At 41.8% G+C, this 19,719-nt stretch overlaps 1 protein-coding gene across 2 annotated transcripts in view; it reads right to left on the reverse strand.

The window, feature by feature from the left end:
* Positions 1 to 7,374: 7,374 nt before the first annotated feature.
* The window catches only part of cdk4 (cyclin dependent kinase 4), a 31,182-nt gene continuing 18,837 nt past the window's right edge, over positions 7,375 to 19,719 (reverse strand). Inside the window, exons 6-8 of one of the 2 annotated variants that reach the window (XM_072566936.1) lie at positions 17,680 to 17,730; positions 16,978 to 17,113; positions 7,375 to 9,563 (exon numbers count right to left, since the gene is read on the reverse strand). In XM_072566936.1, the coding sequence (XP_072423037.1) occupies positions 9,474 to 9,563; positions 16,978 to 17,113; positions 17,680 to 17,730 (277 nt within the window). In that variant the 3' untranslated portion in view covers positions 7,375 to 9,473. The remainder of the gene's footprint in view (positions 9,564 to 16,977; positions 17,114 to 17,679; positions 17,731 to 19,719) is intronic. The other variant, XM_072566937.1, reaches the window with a different exon arrangement.

The following is a 19,719-nucleotide window of genomic DNA, read 5'->3' on the forward strand; positions in this document are numbered from 1 at the left end:
AGCTGCAAAGTTATGCTGCAACTTTATAGAGCACTTGGAATATTGTATTCTGTTCAGGGTGCCTCATAATAGGAAAGATGTGAGCGCTTTAGAGGAGGTGCAGAGGAGATTTACCAGGCTGCTGCCTGGACTGAGAGGGCATGTCTTATGAAGAGAGGTTGAGAGAGCTGGGGCTTTTTTCAGTGGAGCAAAGAATGATGAGAGGTGACTTGAAGGGCTCGGGGAGATGTCATAAGTAGGTTCTTTAAACTGGTGGGTGCATGGAATGCTCTGCCAGCCAGATACAATAGGGTTATTTAAGCAACTCTTGGATAGGTACATGGATAATAGTACAATGAAAGTTAGGTTAGACTAACCTACAACGTACAATCGTCAACGTAGGTTAGTCTGACCTTAGTAGGATACAAGGCCGACAACATCGAAGCCCAAAGGCCCTGCGCTGTTCTATGTTCTATGATAGGCCGAATAGCCACCTTCTGCACTGTGAACACTGCTCTATAGGACCCACTGGCAGTAGACACAATGTTTGCACTTAAACAAGGCACCAGAGGACAGAATCTTAAACTTTGAGCCTGAATATTCAAGAGTGATATGAAATGCTTCCTGAACTAAAAAAGGGAATGGAAATATTTCCCCCAGAGATTAAGGGTGATTGAAGATAATAAAATACCAACATAGATGGTTACTAATTTTTTTTGTCAGGCTAAGGTATGATCTGTTAAACAGAGGCTCTTGGTGCTCTGAAAAAAGTAACCAACTTGAAATGATAACAGCAGAGTGCGACCTGCTGAGTGTTTTCTGTTTACATATCTAGGATTCACTTTACAGATTAAGAGGTGCTGCATTTTGGGAAGACAAATCAGGACACATCATGTACATGTAATGGTAAGGTCCTGGGGAGTATTGCTCAACAAAGAGACCTTGGAGTGCAGGATCATAGTTCCTTGACAAGAGAGGCACAGCTATACAAGGTAGAGAAGGTGATGTTGGGAACGGTTGCCTTTATTGGTCAATGCATTGAGTATAGGACTTAGGAGGTCATGTTGCAGCTGTATAGGACATTGGTTAGGCCACTTTTGGAATACCAGTTCAGTTCTGGTCTCCCTGCTATAGGAAGGATGTAGAGAGTGATGTATGCATAGGACAAGCTTCCAGAGGAAGTGGTGGCAGTTGGTACAATTACAGCATTTAAAAGGCATCTGGATGGGCATATGAATAGGAAGGATATCTGGTCAGCGTGGACACGTTGGACCAAAGGGTCTGTTTCCATGTTGTATAGGTGTGATTCTATTAAAGAGAGGGGCATGGTTTCCTCAATATATCAAAGCCTTTAAGGGGTCCATTCAACTTTGAGTTGTACAAAGGCAATTTTCAAATAAATATGCTTAAATCAACTGTAATATTGACAGCATAAATCCTGTTTATATCATGCTTCATGTTATATCTTGAAAGTTTCATATACAAGAACAAATTCCATTTTATCACACTAAATTTACTCAGGCTCAAGAAGTCAATAATAGAGTCTCATTATCACTTAAAGAAGCCATTCACCAATCAAATCACTTCCTAATAATAAGGGAGCACATTACCACATAAGTAGACCATACTTAAGATGGAGGCCAACTTGTATGTTCATTTAATAGCAGGCTTAAAATCAATTATAATTACCACCTTCAAGTAAGCAATCAGTCCAATGAACGTACCATTATAAAATTGAGTAGGGAAGCCCTAACTCACAGCAATATTCTACTGCCGCTACCACTTACTGCTCATTAGGAGATTAAGAGCACTCAGAGTCATAGAGATGTACAGCATGAAAACAGACCCTTCGGTCCAACCTGTCCATGCCGACCAGATATCCCAACCCATCTAGTCCCACCTGCCAGCACCTGGCCCATATCCCTCCAAACCCTTCCTATTCATACACCCATCCAAATGCCTTTTAAATGTTGCAATTGTACCAGCCTCCACCACATCATCTGGCAGCTCATTCCATACATGTACCACCCTCTGCGTGAAAAAGTTGCCCCTTAGGTCTCTTTTATATCTTTCCTCTCTCACCCTAAACCTATGCCCTCTAGTTCTGGACTCCCTGATCCCAAGGAAAATACTTTGTCTATTTATCCTATCCATGCCCCTCATAATTTTGTAAACCTCTATAAAAGGTCACCCCTCAGCCTCTGACGCTCCAGGGAAAATAGCCCCAGCCTGTTCAGGCTCTCCCTGTAGCTCAGATCATAGAACATTACAGCACAGTACAGGCCCTTCGGCCCTCTATGATGCACCGCCCTGTCATACTAATCTGAAGCCCATCCCACCTACACTATTCCACGTACATCCATTTGCCTGTCCAATGACAACTTAAATGCACTTAAACTTGGCGAATCTACTAGCGATGCAGGCAAAGCATTCCATACCCTTACTACTCTCAGAGTAAAGAAACTACCTCTGACATCTGTCTTATACCTATCTCCCCTCACTTTAAAGTTGTGTCCCCTCGTGTTTGCCGTCCTCATACTTGGAAAAAGGCTCTCCCTGTCCACCCCATCTAACCCTCTGATTATCTTGTATGTCTCTATTAAGTCACCTCTCAACCTTCTTCTCTAACGAGAACAGCCTCAAGGCCCTCAGCCTTTCCTCGTAAAAACATTCCTTCCAAACCAGGCAACATCCTAGTAAATCTCCTGTGCACCCTTTCCAAAGCTTCCACATCCTTCTTATAATGCGGTGACCAGAACTGTGCACAATGCTCCAAGTGTGGCCGTACCAGAGCTTTGTACAGCTGCGGCATAACCTCCTGGTTACGGAACTCAATCCCTCTATTAATAAAAAGGCCAAAACACTGTAGGCCTTCTTAACAACCCTGTCAACCTGGGTGGCAACTTTCAGGGATCTGTGTACATGGACACCGAGATCTCTCTGCTCATCTGCACTCCCAAGAATCCTACCATTAGCCCAGTAATTTGCATTCCTATTACTCCAGCCAAAGTGTACGACCTCACTTGTCTACATTAAACTCCATTTGCCACCTCTCAGCCCAGCTCTGCATCCTATCTATGTCTCTCTGCAACCTACTACACACTTCGTCACTATTCACAACTCCTCCGACCTTAGTGTCGTCCACAAATTTACTAACCCACCCTTCATCCAGGTCATTTATAAAAATGACAAACAGCAGTGGACCCAACACAGACCCTCGCAGTACGCCTCTAGTAACTCCGACCCTGGTTAATAAAGCTACAAACAAGTGTTAGGTCTGGATCACAAGTATGCAGACCGTTACACATCATTGAAACAGCAAAAGAACCCAATTGATGGTGCTGTCAAATCCTTTTTGATTTGCTGTTGACTGCGAATGTTAACTTTAGAAAGCATTCAGAGGCCCTCTAGGGTCAGATGATGATTACTGCACAATCTGTTTCAATACTGGACTGAATATCAGACTTGAGCTTCGGTGTTCAATTTATATATCCATATTTTTGACGTGATCTTTTCCAGCATTCAGCCAGATTTCAGTATTTGGAGGAGAGACAAGGAGCCCTTTATGCAGAATTGACTGTTGACCGATTTGGAAGTAACATCAGAGTATCTGGGCAGCCAGTTCAGTCTACTATAAGCTGGACAAATATAAATTTTTAAAAATATGCAAAACCACTAACTGAAGTGACTTCCTTGCTGCTGTCATTCCAGACTAAGTAATGAAATAGTTTTGAGCAAAACTTGATGGCTTTTGTAACAAATTACAGGAACTAAATAGCAAGTCACGTTAAAATATTGTGATTGTTTACAAACAAACAAACACTGCACATATCATACACGAGACCATATCCTTTACCAGCAGGACAACAGTCAATTCATTTCCTCAACCCAAAATAGAGGGGTAGCATCTTATTACAGATCCAAATCAGAAGGACTGAAGAGAATCTGAAGTGGTGGATTTTTTTTTAAAAATTAGCAGCTGAAATTTGCACACCTTGCTTTCGCAGTTTAAAGAATCTGTTGGTAACAGTTGTAGTAATCCATGGTAGGATTTGAAGAATTATGGAATATTTTTGCCTAGGGAAGCATTTGGAGTCTTAAAAAAAAAGGTAGAGATTGTACACTTAATGCAATTAACACCATTTGGGAAAATGCCAAAACAAAATCCTCTGCCAGAGGGTTTCTACAAATCATTCTCCTCTTTCCCCTCTCCCTATACAATTCAGCACTGGCATACGGGAGCCGTTTAATGAATACTTTAACTGGAAAATTTTAAACCTTTCGCATGGCATAATACAAGAACAAGTTTTGCATTAGCTCAAACGACGTGAGAGGTGCTGAACTGTATATAATTTTTTTTAGCTGCAAGATATCTTCAGCAGTCAGGCGAACATTTAGAGGTAGTGGCCCACTTTGGTTCAAATGATATAGGAAGCTCTGCCATCAGAATTTAAGGAGCCTCAGAAAATGAGCAAACAGGATGCTAAAAACAAATAGAGTACGAAAATATGAAGACAAGACCGGGTGGGTGCATGAATGGAAAGAGGATGCAGGCAAACTTCTTCAAATATTATAAAAAGGGAAGAGAGAGGTCAAAAATCAACATAGGCCCCTTAGAGAACGAGGCTGGGGAAATATTGGGGAACCAGGTAACAACAGTTGAAGAAATACTTTGCATCAATCTTCACAGTAGATGACGCTATTTAGTCATCTTAGAATGCTATTAATTAGAAGTTCAAAGGAGGAAAGGAAATAAATACAAATTATCAGAGAGCAAGTACAACAGAAACTAAAGGGGCTAAAGAATGATTCGTCCCTGGACCTAATGGGATACATTCTAGCATATTAAAAAGTAACAACTACAGAGACAGTAGATATACTTGTACTATCTTCCAGGAGTTCTTAAATTCTGGAACAGTTCCAGAGATCAGTAACAAAAGGGAAGGTGAAAGAGACCAAGTATCTACAGGCCAGTTAACATTTTCCCAATAACAGACATTAAGCCAAGTCTATGATAAAAGGATACAATAGCAGAACATTTAGAAATAGGATGTCAAAGTCTGCAGAGGGATATAGACAAGCGAGGTTGTGCACTTTGGCAGCAAGAATAGAGGAACCGAATGTTATTCAAATGGAGAAAGACTGCAGAAAGCTACCATACAGAGTGATTTGGGAGTCCTTGTGCATGAATCACAAAAAGCTAGCATCCAAGTTCAGCAGGTAACAGGGAAGGCAAATAGAACGTTGGCCTTTATTTCAAAGAGAATGGAGCATAAATACAGGGAGCTTTGTGAATACTTTTACAGAAAATAGTCAGACCACACCTGGAAACTGAAGATTGGATCCTTATCCAAGGAAAGGCACACCGGCATTGGAAGACAGTTCAAAGAACATTCATGAGGTTGATCCTGGGTATGGAAAGACCGTCTTGAGAGGATGAATATGTTAGGCCCATTGGAGTTTAGAAGAATGAGGCACGACCAATTGAAAAATACAAGATTCTTAGGGGATTTGACAGCGGGAAGGTACGGAAAAGTTGTTTCCCCTTGTGGGAGAATCTAGGACCAGAGGGTGTAATCTCAGAATAAATGGATTACACACAAATTAAGACAGATGTGGAGAAATTTCTTCTGAGGGTAGTGAATCTGTGGCATTTTTTATTGCAGAGGATTGTTGAGGCTGCGTCAATAAGTGTATTACAGCTGAAATTGGAAATCTGTCTACAGGTAGATCATCTAGAACATTGGCTGCTTCCTTGTGCAACCCTGCATTATGGAAAAATGGCACTTCAAACACTGTTCCTAAAGTGTTGGCAGTGTAATCACATTACAGCCAACAAGTTTTTAAAAAATACACACTTTAGAAACGATGTCCCCAATCGGTCAATCACATTACAGCAAATTCACATTAACGAAGTGTGCATTATAGAGGAATGACCTGTACCAGGAAGGAAATCAAGGGTTGTGGGGTAATGGCAGGAAAGTGGAGTACAGAGTTCTCTGATCAGGCATTGCTGGAGGACTGGAGAATTGCAACATTGGATATTGCTTCTAAAAAAAGGTTCTATGAATAAGCCCAGATTAAGTACTGAGAAAATTTGTTCAAGCAATTATTTATGATGAAAATGAGACATACATGAAAGAAATTGGGTTAATTGGGAAAAGCCAGCAGAGATTTAAGTGAAAATGGTGTCCAACTAACCTGGACTATTTTAGAGAGGGTAATGCTGTTGATGTTATTTACGTAGGTGTTCAGTACAGCACCACAGACTTGAGAAAGGTTCTCTCATGGAATAAAAGGGACAAGGTGAACATGGATACAGGATGGACTGAGGGATAGGGAACAAGATAGTTAATGCCTAGTTTTCAGGCTCAAGGAAGGTTTGTAGTATTATTTCATACTGGTTGGTTTTGGGACCCTTTTCCTGATATTATATAGAGGTCTAAATCTCAATGTGCAGATAATACAAAACATGGAAGCATTTAAATGTAGGAGGCCAGACTAAAATTAGAAAAAGGACACTGACAAGTTGGTGAAATAGGTAGGTAGGTGGCAGGTGAAGCTCATTGCAGAGAAACACGAGGTGATACATTTTTGGGAATAAGAACATATAGTGAGTGATAGAATAAAACAATAAAAAGGCAAAAGGGTGTGCAGGAGTAGGCAGACTTGGGTGTATAGTACAGAAGTCACTAAAGGGTAGCGAGACAGGTGGAAGAAGCAGTTCAAGTCTACAGTATTCTAGGATTTATTAACAGAGGCAGAATATAGGAGGCTATGCTAAATCTGTAGGAGACATTAGACAGACTTCAGCTGGACTACCAGTACAGTTCTGGCCACCACACCTCAGAAAGGAAGTGAGCACATCAGAAAGTGTGCAGAAGCAGTTTACAAGAATGGTTCCAGGAATGAGACACCTCAGTTTTAACAATGATAGATTGGAGAAATTCAGAGGTTTTTTCACGGAGAAAAGACCAACGGGAGATCGGATAAGTTTTGTTTTTAATAAAAGTGAGGATGCTAGGACAGAGCAGATATGAAGAAACTGTTGCCACTCAAATGGATTAAGAAAGCATTGCCTGGAAGTGTGCATGAGGCATGTTGAATTGAGGCAAAAAGAACATCATATGAATTAAATAGAAACCACATCCAGAGTTAGGAGGCAGAAAAAAAAAAGCGTAGAATAGCAGTCAGTCAATGCACACATAATCAGCTGAATTTCCTCCTCTGTGCCATAACAATTATAATACTATGCCATAGTTCTGAAAGGATCTTTACAAAGGCTAGAATCTACTTCACTGAAGTGCTGCTGTCCTTCAGCTGGACTTTTACTTCTGTGATTAGGTGACTATACAATATTGTGCAAAACTTCCATTGAGTAAACCACGGATTGGCTTTCAACGTTCGGACAAAGTTTTTATTCAGACTGTTAGTGCCTATAAATTGGAACAGTCAGGCATTGAGTACTACAAACAGGATCCTTTAATGTGGCCCAAAAGCAACTGATAAGCACCGCTCCCATGCACCAGTAAAAGGCAGAGATTTGGCAAGGTGGTTTTAGTGTGTAAGAATTTCAAAACCATATTGCACAGTCCTATAATCATGGGGAAACTGACCAGTTGATAGGCAAGGAAGAAATAAATGAGTATGGTTGAAAAATACACATCTTGCCAAAGCTTTTCATTTTGCATTCATCAGGACAATATCCTTGAAATACCAAAGCAAATGGAAACAACATTTATACTGTAGGAGAGAAGAATGCTGATTGGTTGACAAGTGGACTCCAATTGGTACAGACAGTATCATGGAGCACGTGCCAGTTAACGAAGACTTGCATTTAACTATCAAACTTTAAAATTTAAACAAAGTCAGGTTGACTGTTTCGCAGGATAATATGTTGATCAAACAAGAGAATGGTGTCAACTATTTTGATGCATTGAAGTAGGCATGTGTAAACACTGTGCTGTATGAATTTCAGGTTTTCACTCCAATTGGTATTCTTGCAAATTGTTCTGATGCGTGCAAGATAAAGAAATTTGACAATGAATACTTCTTCCCAGCAATACTAAACTTCCGTGCTGCCAAATGACAAGTGATCAACTAGTCATAATCAATTATTTCCAGTAGCAATAACCACCTTTAATTATGCTTGGTAAACATACCTCTTTGCTCCTTAGTGTGAAAGGGTTAGACAGCAAACAGAGCTGCAAACCTGCAGGTTTTCCCCAAGTTTTCAAGCCAAGCTACATGGAGGTGGATCAGCCAAAACAACAAATATAACACAAGGATACACTGGATTTACCATATACATCTTTCCACTGGCCGCATGTCCATAACTGCAGGCCATTGTGTGGTAGCATCCCTGTCTGGAAGTCAAAGGTAGCAAATTCAAGCCCCACTCAGATGAGAGTACAAAATCTAGGCTAACACTCCACCGAGGGAATGTTGTCCCAGAGATTGCAGCTTCCAAAAGAGGCTTTAACGGAAGGAGTCTGCCCTCTCAGGGATGCCAGGGCACAATCAGAAGAGGAGCAAGGGGAGTTCACCCTGGTGTCCTGGGGCCAACATTCATTCCCAATCACCGTCCAAGAACAGATGATCTCGTCATTTATCACATCACTATCTGCGGGAGCTTGCCGTGCCAAATTGGCTTGTGTTTCATACACTTCAATTTTTTTAAAAAACTGCAGTTCAAAAATACTTCATTGGATGCTGTAAAGCACTTCATAACCAAAGTTCAAATAGGATTTCAGGATTCATGGGACATGGCTCCTTTGAGAAAGTTTAATGCATTGGTCATTTGTTTTTGGCGGGTGGGGAGGACCATGCAGAACAGAGCAAGGGAGGAAGAGAAGAATTATTGCTGGGCAATGCGGAGCAACCTGCAATCATTTTAATAATAACCTCAGAGGAAGGTCTTTCATTCCTGCCAACATAGAAATGGAGTTGGTTGAAACAGTACTATTGTCTAACCATGCTTTTAAACAAAACCATTAGAGGAGTGGGGGGTTGGAGGGGGTGGAGAGAAGAAAGAAGCTGATAGACAGCATAACGACCTCCTCAAATGGCATGAAACATGTTCAGTGCCAGCTGGACTTCCATGTAAATGGACAGGCAAACTAGTGTACATCAAGAAAATGATGCCATGCATAGAGCAAAGATATGTCATTTTAACCAACTGAGGGCTGCATTGGGGGGGGGGGGGGGGGGGCAGGGAAAGAAGAGATGCCCCAAAAGAGCCACTCAATTATACATTTCAGGCTGCACACACTTTGCCAAAAGGAGTAGGGTTTTACAAATCAACATGAGAAGGAAAAACATTTTGCAGACTATGACAAGCCCTCAGTTGGTTAATGCTCAGTTTTCTGTGAAACACCCCTCCTCCCTCCCTATCCTGAGTGCAAGTCTGGAGGACAGTTGTAACAGTAGCACCCAAGTGATGATTTGCAGACAAAGGCACAGGCAGTTTCTTATCCTCAGCTCACTAATCGATCTTAAACTTCAGGACTTTGGCCTTGAAAATAAGGATGTCGCAGGGCGTCAAAAGCGGAGATTCTTTTATGAGGGCTGAATGCCAATAGCTCCTGAAAAGAAAGCAAAACATCAACGTTCTATCAGCAAGCTCCCGAATATTCACAGTACTAATCTCACTGATGATTTGTCACATGAAATTTGATTCAACAGTACAAAGTCATTTTTTCAAACTAAATATTTACAAGACTCACGATTTACAATAAAAATAAATAAATTTTAAGTGAGTAGGGGAGGGCATTTTTTAAATGCTTTACTGTGATCGGTCTCATGTTTTACATTTTAAAAATCTAATCAAAAGTATTAAGTTATCTTACAACAGTGTTTTTAGAGCAACAAGACTAGGTCTGTAGATTGTCATGGTGCAGAGATGGCCTTTAATGGAGTGATGTGCTCTTCCTGTTGAATGAGAGAGATTAGGGAGAATTTCAATGTTCTTGATCATTATGTCTGTAGGAAATGCATTTGATTGCAAATCCTAATCAGATTGCATGGTTTGGTTGGAGTAGCAGGTAGAGGCAATGAGGAATTTACAGGAACCAGGAGGTGGGATGAATGGCAGTTTCAGGAAGGTAGAAAAACTACAGATAAAGTCAGGTAGATAGGTTACCTCTAGGAAAGGAAGGATAGGCAGGTAGGTGTAGAAGTCTCCTGTGGCTATCCCCATCTTAAACGAGTATGCGGTTTTGGAAAACTGAGGGTGTAATGGACTCTCAGGTGTGACGGATGTAGCACTGACAGCCGGGTAACTGTAGAGACTTTCTACTGTAGTGAGGGGTTATGTCAGGTTCTAAGCGATCAACGGTGATCAGGAACTCTAGTTAAGAGCACAGAGACATTTCTGCAACCAATGAGACATCAGAATGGTGTGTTGCTTCCCAGGTGCCAGGGTCGAGCATTTTTGAGTCATTGGAATTTCTTCTAGGATATAAGTAAACTGTAGAAATGGGACAGAGGTTGCACCTAAATTGGAATGAGACCAATATTCTGGTGGAGAGAGATTTGCTAGCACTACTCAGGAAGCTTTAAACTAGTTTTTTTTTTAAGGGGGCAGAACCCAAAGAGTTAGTGAGAAAGGCAATAAGTCTGAGACTGCTACAGCTGAGAAATGGAACAAATCAAATAGTCAAGGCAAACAAGAACAAGGGAGAAAAATGAGGTAGAACTGATAAATTAAACTTTATTTCGTTGTGAGAGGCCTGCCAGGTAAGGCAGATGAACTCAGGGCATTGTTGGCAACATGGGTCTGGGATATCAGAGACTTGGCTCAGGGAAGGGCAAGACTGGCAGCTTAAATGTTCCAGGGTATAGATGTAATAGAAAGGGGGACAAGAGGGGAGGGGAGTGGCATTTTCAATTAGGGGTAATATTACAGCTGTACTTGGAGGATACATCCAGTGAAATTATTTAGGTGGAACTGAGAAATAACAGAGATGATCACCTTATTGGGATTGTACTGTAGACCCCCCAAATAGTCAGCAGGAAATAGAGAAGCAAAATTTGTAAATATCTCATATCTGTAAGAATAATAAAGCTGTAATGGTAGGGGATTTTAGCTTTCCAAACAGACTGGGACTGCCATGGTGTCAAGGGATTGGAGGGAGGGAATTTTTTAAGTGTGTGCAAGGAAAGTTTCTTACTCAGTATATGGCTGTACCTAACAGCTAAGGAGCAAAACTTGACTTTTGCTTGGTAAATAAGGCAGGGCAAGTGACTGAGGTCAGTAGTGGAGCCAGTGATCATAATTCTATTAGTTTTAAAATAGTAATGAAAAAAGGATCCTAGATCAGACAGTATCAGGCAAGAACTTTCAAAAATTGACTAGGAGAAGCTGTTCACAGGTTTTAAAAAAAAAGGGGAGTGTTGGAAAGTGGAATACTTTCAAAAATAAGATAACAAGAGTCCAGAAGCAGTATGTTCCTGTTAGGGTGAAGGGCAAGGCTGGTAAGGTGTAGGGAATGCTGGGCAACTAGAGAAACTGAGGCGTTGGTCAACAAAAAGGAGGCAACTGGCAGATGTAGACAGCTGGGATCAAACGAATCCCTCAAGTATAAGGCAGGAGGAGTATACTCAAGAGGGAAATCAGGAGGCCAAAAACAGGACATTAGATAGCTTTGACAAATAAGGTTAATGAGAATCTAAAGTGATTCTACAAATATATTAAAGGACAGAAGAGTAACTAGGGAGAGAATAGGGCCCCTTAAAAGATCAATAAGGCCGATTGTATGAAAGCGCAGGAGATATTGGGGAGCATACTAAACGAGTACTTCGCAGCACTATTTACTGTGAAGGAGGATTTGGAAACTATTTATTTACTTTCCCAAGTTCTCTAATGATATTGTGAAGAGTGTGTCCATATTACCGAGGTCATGCTGCTGGAGGTCTTAAAGCGATAAATCCAAGACCTGATCTGGTACATCCTAGAACTTTGTGGGAAGCTAGGGAAGTGATTGCTGAGTCCCTTGCTGAAATATTTGGATTAACAGCCACAGGCGAGGTGCCAGAAGACTGGAGGTTGGCTAGCGTGGTGCCATTATTTATGAAAAGGTGGCAAGAAAAAGTCAGGGAATTATAGACTGGTGAGCCTGACATCGGTGGTGGGCACTTTGTTTGAGGGAATCCTGAGGGACAGGATTTACGTGCATTTGGAAAGGTAAGGACTGATGAAGGACAATCAAAATGGCTTTGTGCATGGGACATGGTGTCTCACTTGTTTTGAGTTTTTTTTGAAATAGTGACAAAGATTGAAGACAACAGAGCAGCGGACATTGTCTATATGGACTTCAGCAAAGCGTTTGACAAGGTTCCACATAGTACACTGGTTATATCACAGAATTCAGAGAGAGCGCTAGCTATTTTGATACAACATTGGCTGGAAGGTAGGAGACAAGAGGTTGTGTAGAAGACTTTTTCAGACTGGTGGCCTGTGACCAGCAATATGCTGCAAGAATTGGTGCTGGGTCCACTGCTTTTTCCTCATTTGTAGAACGGATTTAGATGTGAATATCAGAGATATGGTTAGTAAGTTCACAGCTGACACCAAAATTGGAGATGTGCTGGACAGTGAAGGAAGTTACCTCAGAGTACAATGGATCTTGATCAGATGGGCCAAGGAGTGGCAGATAGAGTTTAAATTTAGGTAAATGTGAGGTGCTGCATTTTGGGAATGCAAATCTTAGCAGGACTTATACACTTAAATGGCAAGGTCCTGGGGAGTGGTTGCTGAACAAAGAGATCTTGGAGTGCAGGCTCATAGCTCCTTGAAGGTAGAGTTGCAGGTAGATAGGATAGAGAAGGCAGAGTTTTGTATGCTTTCCTTTATTGGTCAGAGCATGGAGTACAGAAATTGGGAGGATATGTTGAGGCTGTACAGGATGTTGGTTAGGCCACTTTTGGACTATCGCATGTAGTTCTGGTCTCCTTCCTATTGAAAGGATGCTGTGAAACCTGAAAGGGTTCAAAAAAAGATTTACAAGGATGTTGCCAGGGTTGGAGGATTTGAGCTATAGGGAGAGGCTGAACAGGCTGGGGCTGTTTTCCCTGGATTGGAGGTTTCTAAAAAGACAATGGGCATGGATAGGGTGAGTAACGAAGGTCTTTTTCTCCCCCAGAGTAGGGAAGTCCAGAACCAGAGGGCATAGGCTTAAGATGAGAGGGGAAAGATATAAAAGGGATGCAAAGAGCAGCTTTTTCAGAGTTTGGTGCATGTATGGAATGAGCTGCCAGAGGAAGTGATAGAGGCTGATACAATTACAGCATTTTAAAAAGGCATCTGGATGGCTACATGAATAGGAAGAGTTTGGAGAGATATGGGCCAAACGCTGGCAAATGGGACTAGATTAATTTAGGATATCTGGTCGGCATGGACAAATTGGATCGAGTGGTCTATTTCCATGTTGTACATCTAAATTAATTCATCCTCTGGGTAGCAGTACCACTAGCAAGTCTGGCATTTATTGCTCAGGATCGGTTGCCCTTATACAAATGAGGTAGTTTGCATGACTCACATCAAGGCCAGTTAGGTAACAAGTAGGTTAGACCAGGGGAACCCAGTGGATGTGGTCTATCTGGACTTTCAAAAGGCCTTTGATAAGGTGCCACACGGGAGACTGCTGAGCAAGGTGAGGGCCCATGGTGTTCGAGGTGAGCTGCTGGGATGGATTGAGGATTGGCTATCTAACAGAAGGCAGAGAGTTGGGATAAAAGGTTCTTTTTCAGAATGGCAGCCGGTGACGAGTGGTGTCCCGCAGGGTTCGGTGCTGGGGCCACAGCTGTTCGCATTATATATTAATGATTTGGATGAGGGAACCGGGGGCATTCTAGCGAAGTTTGCCGATGATACAAAGTTAGGTAGACAGGCAGGTAGTACTGAGGAAGTGGGGAGGCTACAGAAGGATCTAGACAGGTTGGGAGAGTGGTCCAGGAAATGGCTGATGGAATTTAACGTGAGCAAGTGCGAGGTCTTGCACTTTGGCAAAAAGAATATAGGAATGGACTACTTTCTAAATGGTGAGAAACTTAATAAAGCCAAAGCACAAAGGGATCTGGGAGTGCTAGTCGAGGATTCTCTAAAGGTAAACATGCAGGTTGAGTCTGTGATTAAGAAAGCGAATGCAATGTTGTCTCTTATCTCAAGAGGGTTGGAATATAAAAGCAGAGATGTACTACTAAGACTTTATAAAGCTCTGGTTAGGCCCCATTTGGAGTACTGTGTCCAGTTTTGGTCCCCACACCTCAGGAAGGACATACTGGCACTGGAACGTGTCCAGCGGAGATTCACACGGATGATCCCTGGAATGACAGGTCTAGCATATGAGGAACGGCTGAGGATACTGGGATTGTATTCGTTGGAGTTTAGAAGATTAAGGGGAGATCTAATAGAGACGTACAAAATAATACATGGCTTTGAAAAGGTGGATGCTAGAAAATTGTTTCTGTTAGGCGAGGAGACTAGGACCCGTGGACACAGCCTTAGAATTAGAGGGGGTCATTTCAGAACGGAAATGCGGAGACATTTCTTCAGCCAGAGAGTGGTGGGCCTGTGGAATTCATTGCCACGGAGTGCAGTGGAAGCCGGGACGCTAAATGTCTTCAAGGCCGAGATTGATAGGTTCTTGTTGTCTAGAGGAATTAAGGGCTACGGGGAGAACGCTGGCAAGTGGAGCTGAAATGCGCATCAGCCATGATTGAATGGCGGAGTGGACTCGATGGGCCGAATGGCCTTACTTCCACTCCTATGTCTTATGGTCTTATGGTCTTATATTTGCATCACATGGTTAAAAAAGGTATTTGGTACGCTTGCCTTCATTGTTTAGTCCTTTGAGTACAAACGTTGGGACAGCATGTTGAGGTTGTACAAGGTCAAAAATTCTCAACATCAGGTTGCAAGAGGGTTATTTGAAAACACTCTCTTTCAGAGCGCTGCTCCTTCATCAGATTCCAAAAGCTAATGTTTTCAAATAAACCTGTTAGACTAGAACCTGGTGTCATATAATTTTTGACCTTGTCCATCCCAGTCCAACACCAGCACCTCCACATCATAGTTGTACAAGACATTGGTGAGACCCTTTCTGGAATACTGTGTTCTGGTTGCCCTATAATAAGCAGCATATTAAGCTGGAGAGGGTTCAGAAGAGATTTACCAGGATGTTGCCAGGTATGGAGGTTTGAGTTATAAAGAAAGGCTGGATAGGCTGGGACTTTTTTTTCCATTGGAACATAGAAGGTGGAAAAGTGACCTGAAAAGGTTAGAAGGTAATGAGGGGTACAGATAAGGGTAGGTGTCTTTTCCCCAGGATGGGGGATTTCAAGACTAGAGGACACATTTTTAAAGTGGAGAGGACAGATTTAGAAGACGACACGAGGAACAATATTTTCTCTTCCAGAGCAGAAGGTTGTTCATGGGTGGAATAACTTAGAGGAAGTGGCAGATTTGGGTACAACTACAACATTTAAAAGACATTTTGATAAGTACAAGGAGGAAGGAAGGTTGAGGGATACAGACCAGGAGTAGGCAGGTGGGACTAGTTTATTTGAGATTATGGTCGACACAGACTGGTCGGATTGACTGGTCCGTTTCCGTGCTGTATGACTATTGGCCCAGACCAGGGAAGGATGGAAGATTGCCCTTCCCGAAGGGCAATCATAAATCAGCTGCATTTTAAAAAAAGTGACAACACAACAGCTTTGTGGTCACGTTTAAAAGGTGCTCACTTGCTTTTTTATGCGCAAAAATCTAAGATGTAGCCCCACCTTTTCTCTTCACTGCTAGCTGACTTGCTGTCTTTCCAGCACAGTCTGTCCCTCACTGGGGACATTCTGCATGAAAAAAAAACAACCAGAACAGAAAGCTCGATAAAAGGATAACCATTCATTGCCTCTCTTAGCTGCCTCTGAAAAACTCAGTATGTCCAGCAACTGGTGAGCTGCAAGCAACAAAGCCAATCAAATACAGAAGAAAACTAGCCAAAGAACAAAGCATAAATTGGAAGAAGCTATGCTCCAACTGTCGAGTGGTCTGGTCAGGCAGCAACCAAGAATTACCAGAATAAACAGGCAACATTCACGCCCTAGCTGCAGTTCAGGAGAAGTACAACGTTGATCTTTTGCACCAAGAGATTGATTTGCGAGGAATGACTGCAGAAACTTGTTTTTGTTTGCAGATGTTAATGACAAACATCAAAAAAAGGTGTATACCAAATGCAGCAGAGAAGGCAAAACAGCAGATAAGTAAACACTGACAATAGGTCAGTGGAAAAGGAATATGTACAGGTTCAAATTGGACAAAGAAACAAATTAAGATGGATCAAACCTATTTCCTCATTTGTATTTATCGTAAAATTATCTGGAGATATTCTATGACATACTTCAGATATCCAGAGTTATTACTGTACAACATAATTAGTGATCCTTATACCAACTGCTTCTCCTCTAAACAGGAGAGGATATTTAAGTAGTCAAAGATGCAGTGGTTTAAGAGACAGGTTAAAAAAAAAACAGACTGGCAAAGGAATCAAGTATTGCTGCACTAACTGAGCAGAGTAGAGTTGTTACACACGCACACACTCCACTGCTGCTCAAGCAAATCTTAGCAAATAGATGCTGTACAGTACCCAGGGAGTGGAAAGGTAATCAGTCTCATGTCAAAAATAGGAATGAGGGGAGCTTGGTTGTCAATATCCCCTCCACCCTCATCCACACTGACTGGCAGATACCACAAACTCTCAAAAATATTTAATTCTCAAAGCCACCTTAAGGTCCATTTGATTGTAAAGCTCAGGTCAACAGGGTCTACCCTCCCATGAACTGCTTTCCTGGGACACAGATTCCAGCTACATTGAGGCTGGAATGAATACTCAGCCAAAAGGTGACAAAATGAGCTGTCCTCTGGATTCCTATGCTTCAAATCCAGAAATTTCATTCTCAAATTGAGAGTTTGTGGATTTTCTGCCCAAGAGTCCTTCTCACCAATAGCAGCTCTGCTCCCAAATCATCGATTTCAGGTACATAGGACTTGACCAATTGCGGAGGATGGTTGGGGAATGCGCTTCGTGGAAGCGTCACATCTTCTGGCCAATCTTCCTCTGCCGGGAGCCCAGTCATGCTGAAAGCAGAGAAGTTCCCATTCTCAATTACCAGTGTACTATAGCCGAGCTAAAACCAGGAACAACCTGAAAATTCAATTTTATTTTAAGATTTGCGCCTTTAGCCAATGCAATGCACCAACTTTCCTAGATGCCAACAGTCAGTTATTTTTCAACAAATGGAGCCAGCAATCAATGAGGTGCAAAGGGCCAAATGTAAATCAGCCAAGATATTTTAAAAAAACTTGCATTTATATAGCGCCTTTCACAATCTCAAGACTTTTCAAAGAACTTTACAAGCATTTTTGAATTCTCGTCTTTATTGCAATATAGGAAATGCGACAGCCAATTTTGCGCATGCAATAATAATAATAAGTCAGTACCACCATACTCTATTCAGCCAGAATCTCCTGCTATCCTCCCCAAAGCACTTCCCCAGGTTGCACTATGAACCACCCCCCACCAACCTCCCTCCACCTGTACCCACCTTCCAGTGAACCTCAGCCTGGTTTAGGGCCCCATCTCTCAGTCCACCCACTGGAAATTGGAAGACCCCCCCCAGCCCGTACACATCAAATACACTTACTCAATAATCTTTCCTAGTTGGTCAAGTTCCGATTTCCCACAAAACAGAGGCCTGTAAAAAGACAGTTTGTCAGTTACACTTCATTTGAACAGTACAAGCCTAAATGGTTCAGCATATCTCCACTCGCAGTATGAAGCCTACAAGTAATGAACCATCTTTAGGAGGAGGAGTTAGAGGAAAAACACTAGCATTTATTTAGCACCTTTCACAAGTGCCCCAAAGCACTTTTCAGCAAAAGTACTACAGTACTTTTGAGGTCTTGTAATTGTTGCAATGCAGCAAAGCAGCAAATACAGCCAATATGCACACAGCAAGCTCCACCAAAAAAAACACAACCTGATAAGTGCTTTATGTTGCAAAAACATCTTTAAATTAATAGATTGGTTGAGATAGTGGGGATAACTCCCCTGGCTCTTCAAAAGTGCTTTTTATTCAATAGAGGGAGCTGATGAAGCCCGACTTAATATCACACCCAAAAGGCAACATTCCCTGATCAGGCATTGGGGTGTCAGTCTGGAGATTTGTGTGAACGAGTCCCTGGAGCAAGATGCAAACCCACAACTTTCTAACTCAGAATTGTCTCACTGACCCATATCTTTATTGAGGGTCATCACTAGAATTCAAAGTGGAGGACATCAGGGTAATAGGGGAAACTGACTTTTGAAACCCATGCAACACTCCACTCTGCTGGGTCCCTAGGACCACAAACAAATGGAAAAAGCGGATGGTTCTGGTTGATGCTTATAGTTGTACAAGGTGCACCACAGAATTTACTACGGCTCTTTCAATACTCCCTTTTCAACAGCACAGGTGTACCTATACCACAGTCTGCAGTTCAAGGTGGTGGCTCACTACCATCTTAGAGGGCAAAGCATGCTGGGCTTACCAGCAACATGCACACCTCATTAAATTAGGGCAAAGAGAAACTTACAGGTTGGGGAGGAAAACAAAGTATCTCATGCCAGTGCAGTAAACGTTTCTCTTGGAGGTTTCAATTATGGTAGTGTTGAGGCAGAGCAAAAAAAGGAGCCTGAACACCAAGCAAACACATGCTACAGTAAACAATTTACAAAAAGCTAGACAGCATGCAGTCAGACAACTTTAATAAATTGAACTAATTATAAAAAAAAGTATTAGTCGATTCAATTGACAGAAACAGTAGCTTTCTAAATGTAAAAGACTTTTTAAAAAAAAGCACTACAGTTATGCAGCCCCATTAACAAAAAAAAAGCAACTTGGCCTCATTTCAGAGATTAAGTAGGGACAACAGTTGCTGCCCTTGTTAAAGGGAAATACACTAGAATTCAGTAAATGACGCAGGTTTCAACAGAGAGTCTTGGCTTCTACACAATAAGGCTCAACATATGCAGCATTAGTTTCAAAACCAGCACAAACTGAAGACCACCCTTCAATGTCAGTCATGGCAAAGCCTAAGGCAGGTCTGTCTGTCTGTCTGTGGCTCCTGCAGACATACCATCATGAGTCAGAAAGGCCACCCAGCATGTCTGACAGTGTTACACTCCTCCTACAATAGTTCTTTTTCAAATTCAACTACAACTACAGCTGCCAAATACTTTTAATTCTCATTATTGGGAGTTCTTTGAATTTCCAGATAAATTTTACAATTTTGAAAAACCGGGTTCCTTCATTAACTAGCAACAGACAGGATCAAAGCATTACCTTGAGATAAGCTTGGGCATGAGCTCGGTGACTAAAAATTTTAAATCAACAACACACCAAATTTCTCCCAAGTTACAGACTATGTATTCCAAGACTGCATTGAAGTAATGGGTGACATCAATCCAAAACCCAAATGCAATAGAACTACAAAGTTTTAAACAAGAACAGAAATGGAGGGAAAAATCTCTGCAGATCTGGCAGCATCTGTGCAGAAAAATCAGAGTTAATATTTTGAATTCAGTGACCCTTCCTCAGAACTGCTTTTTTCAAACAAAGTCTTAAAATTCAATCAAAGCCATCAAAACCAAAATTACAAGACAGATCATACAGGAGCAGAAGACATGCTTACACCTGAACCCA

Source organism: Chiloscyllium punctatum, chromosome X (assembly GCF_047496795.1).
Source record: "Chiloscyllium punctatum isolate Juve2018m chromosome X, sChiPun1.3, whole genome shotgun sequence".
Taxonomy (NCBI): domain Eukaryota; kingdom Metazoa; phylum Chordata; class Chondrichthyes; order Orectolobiformes; family Hemiscylliidae; genus Chiloscyllium; species Chiloscyllium punctatum.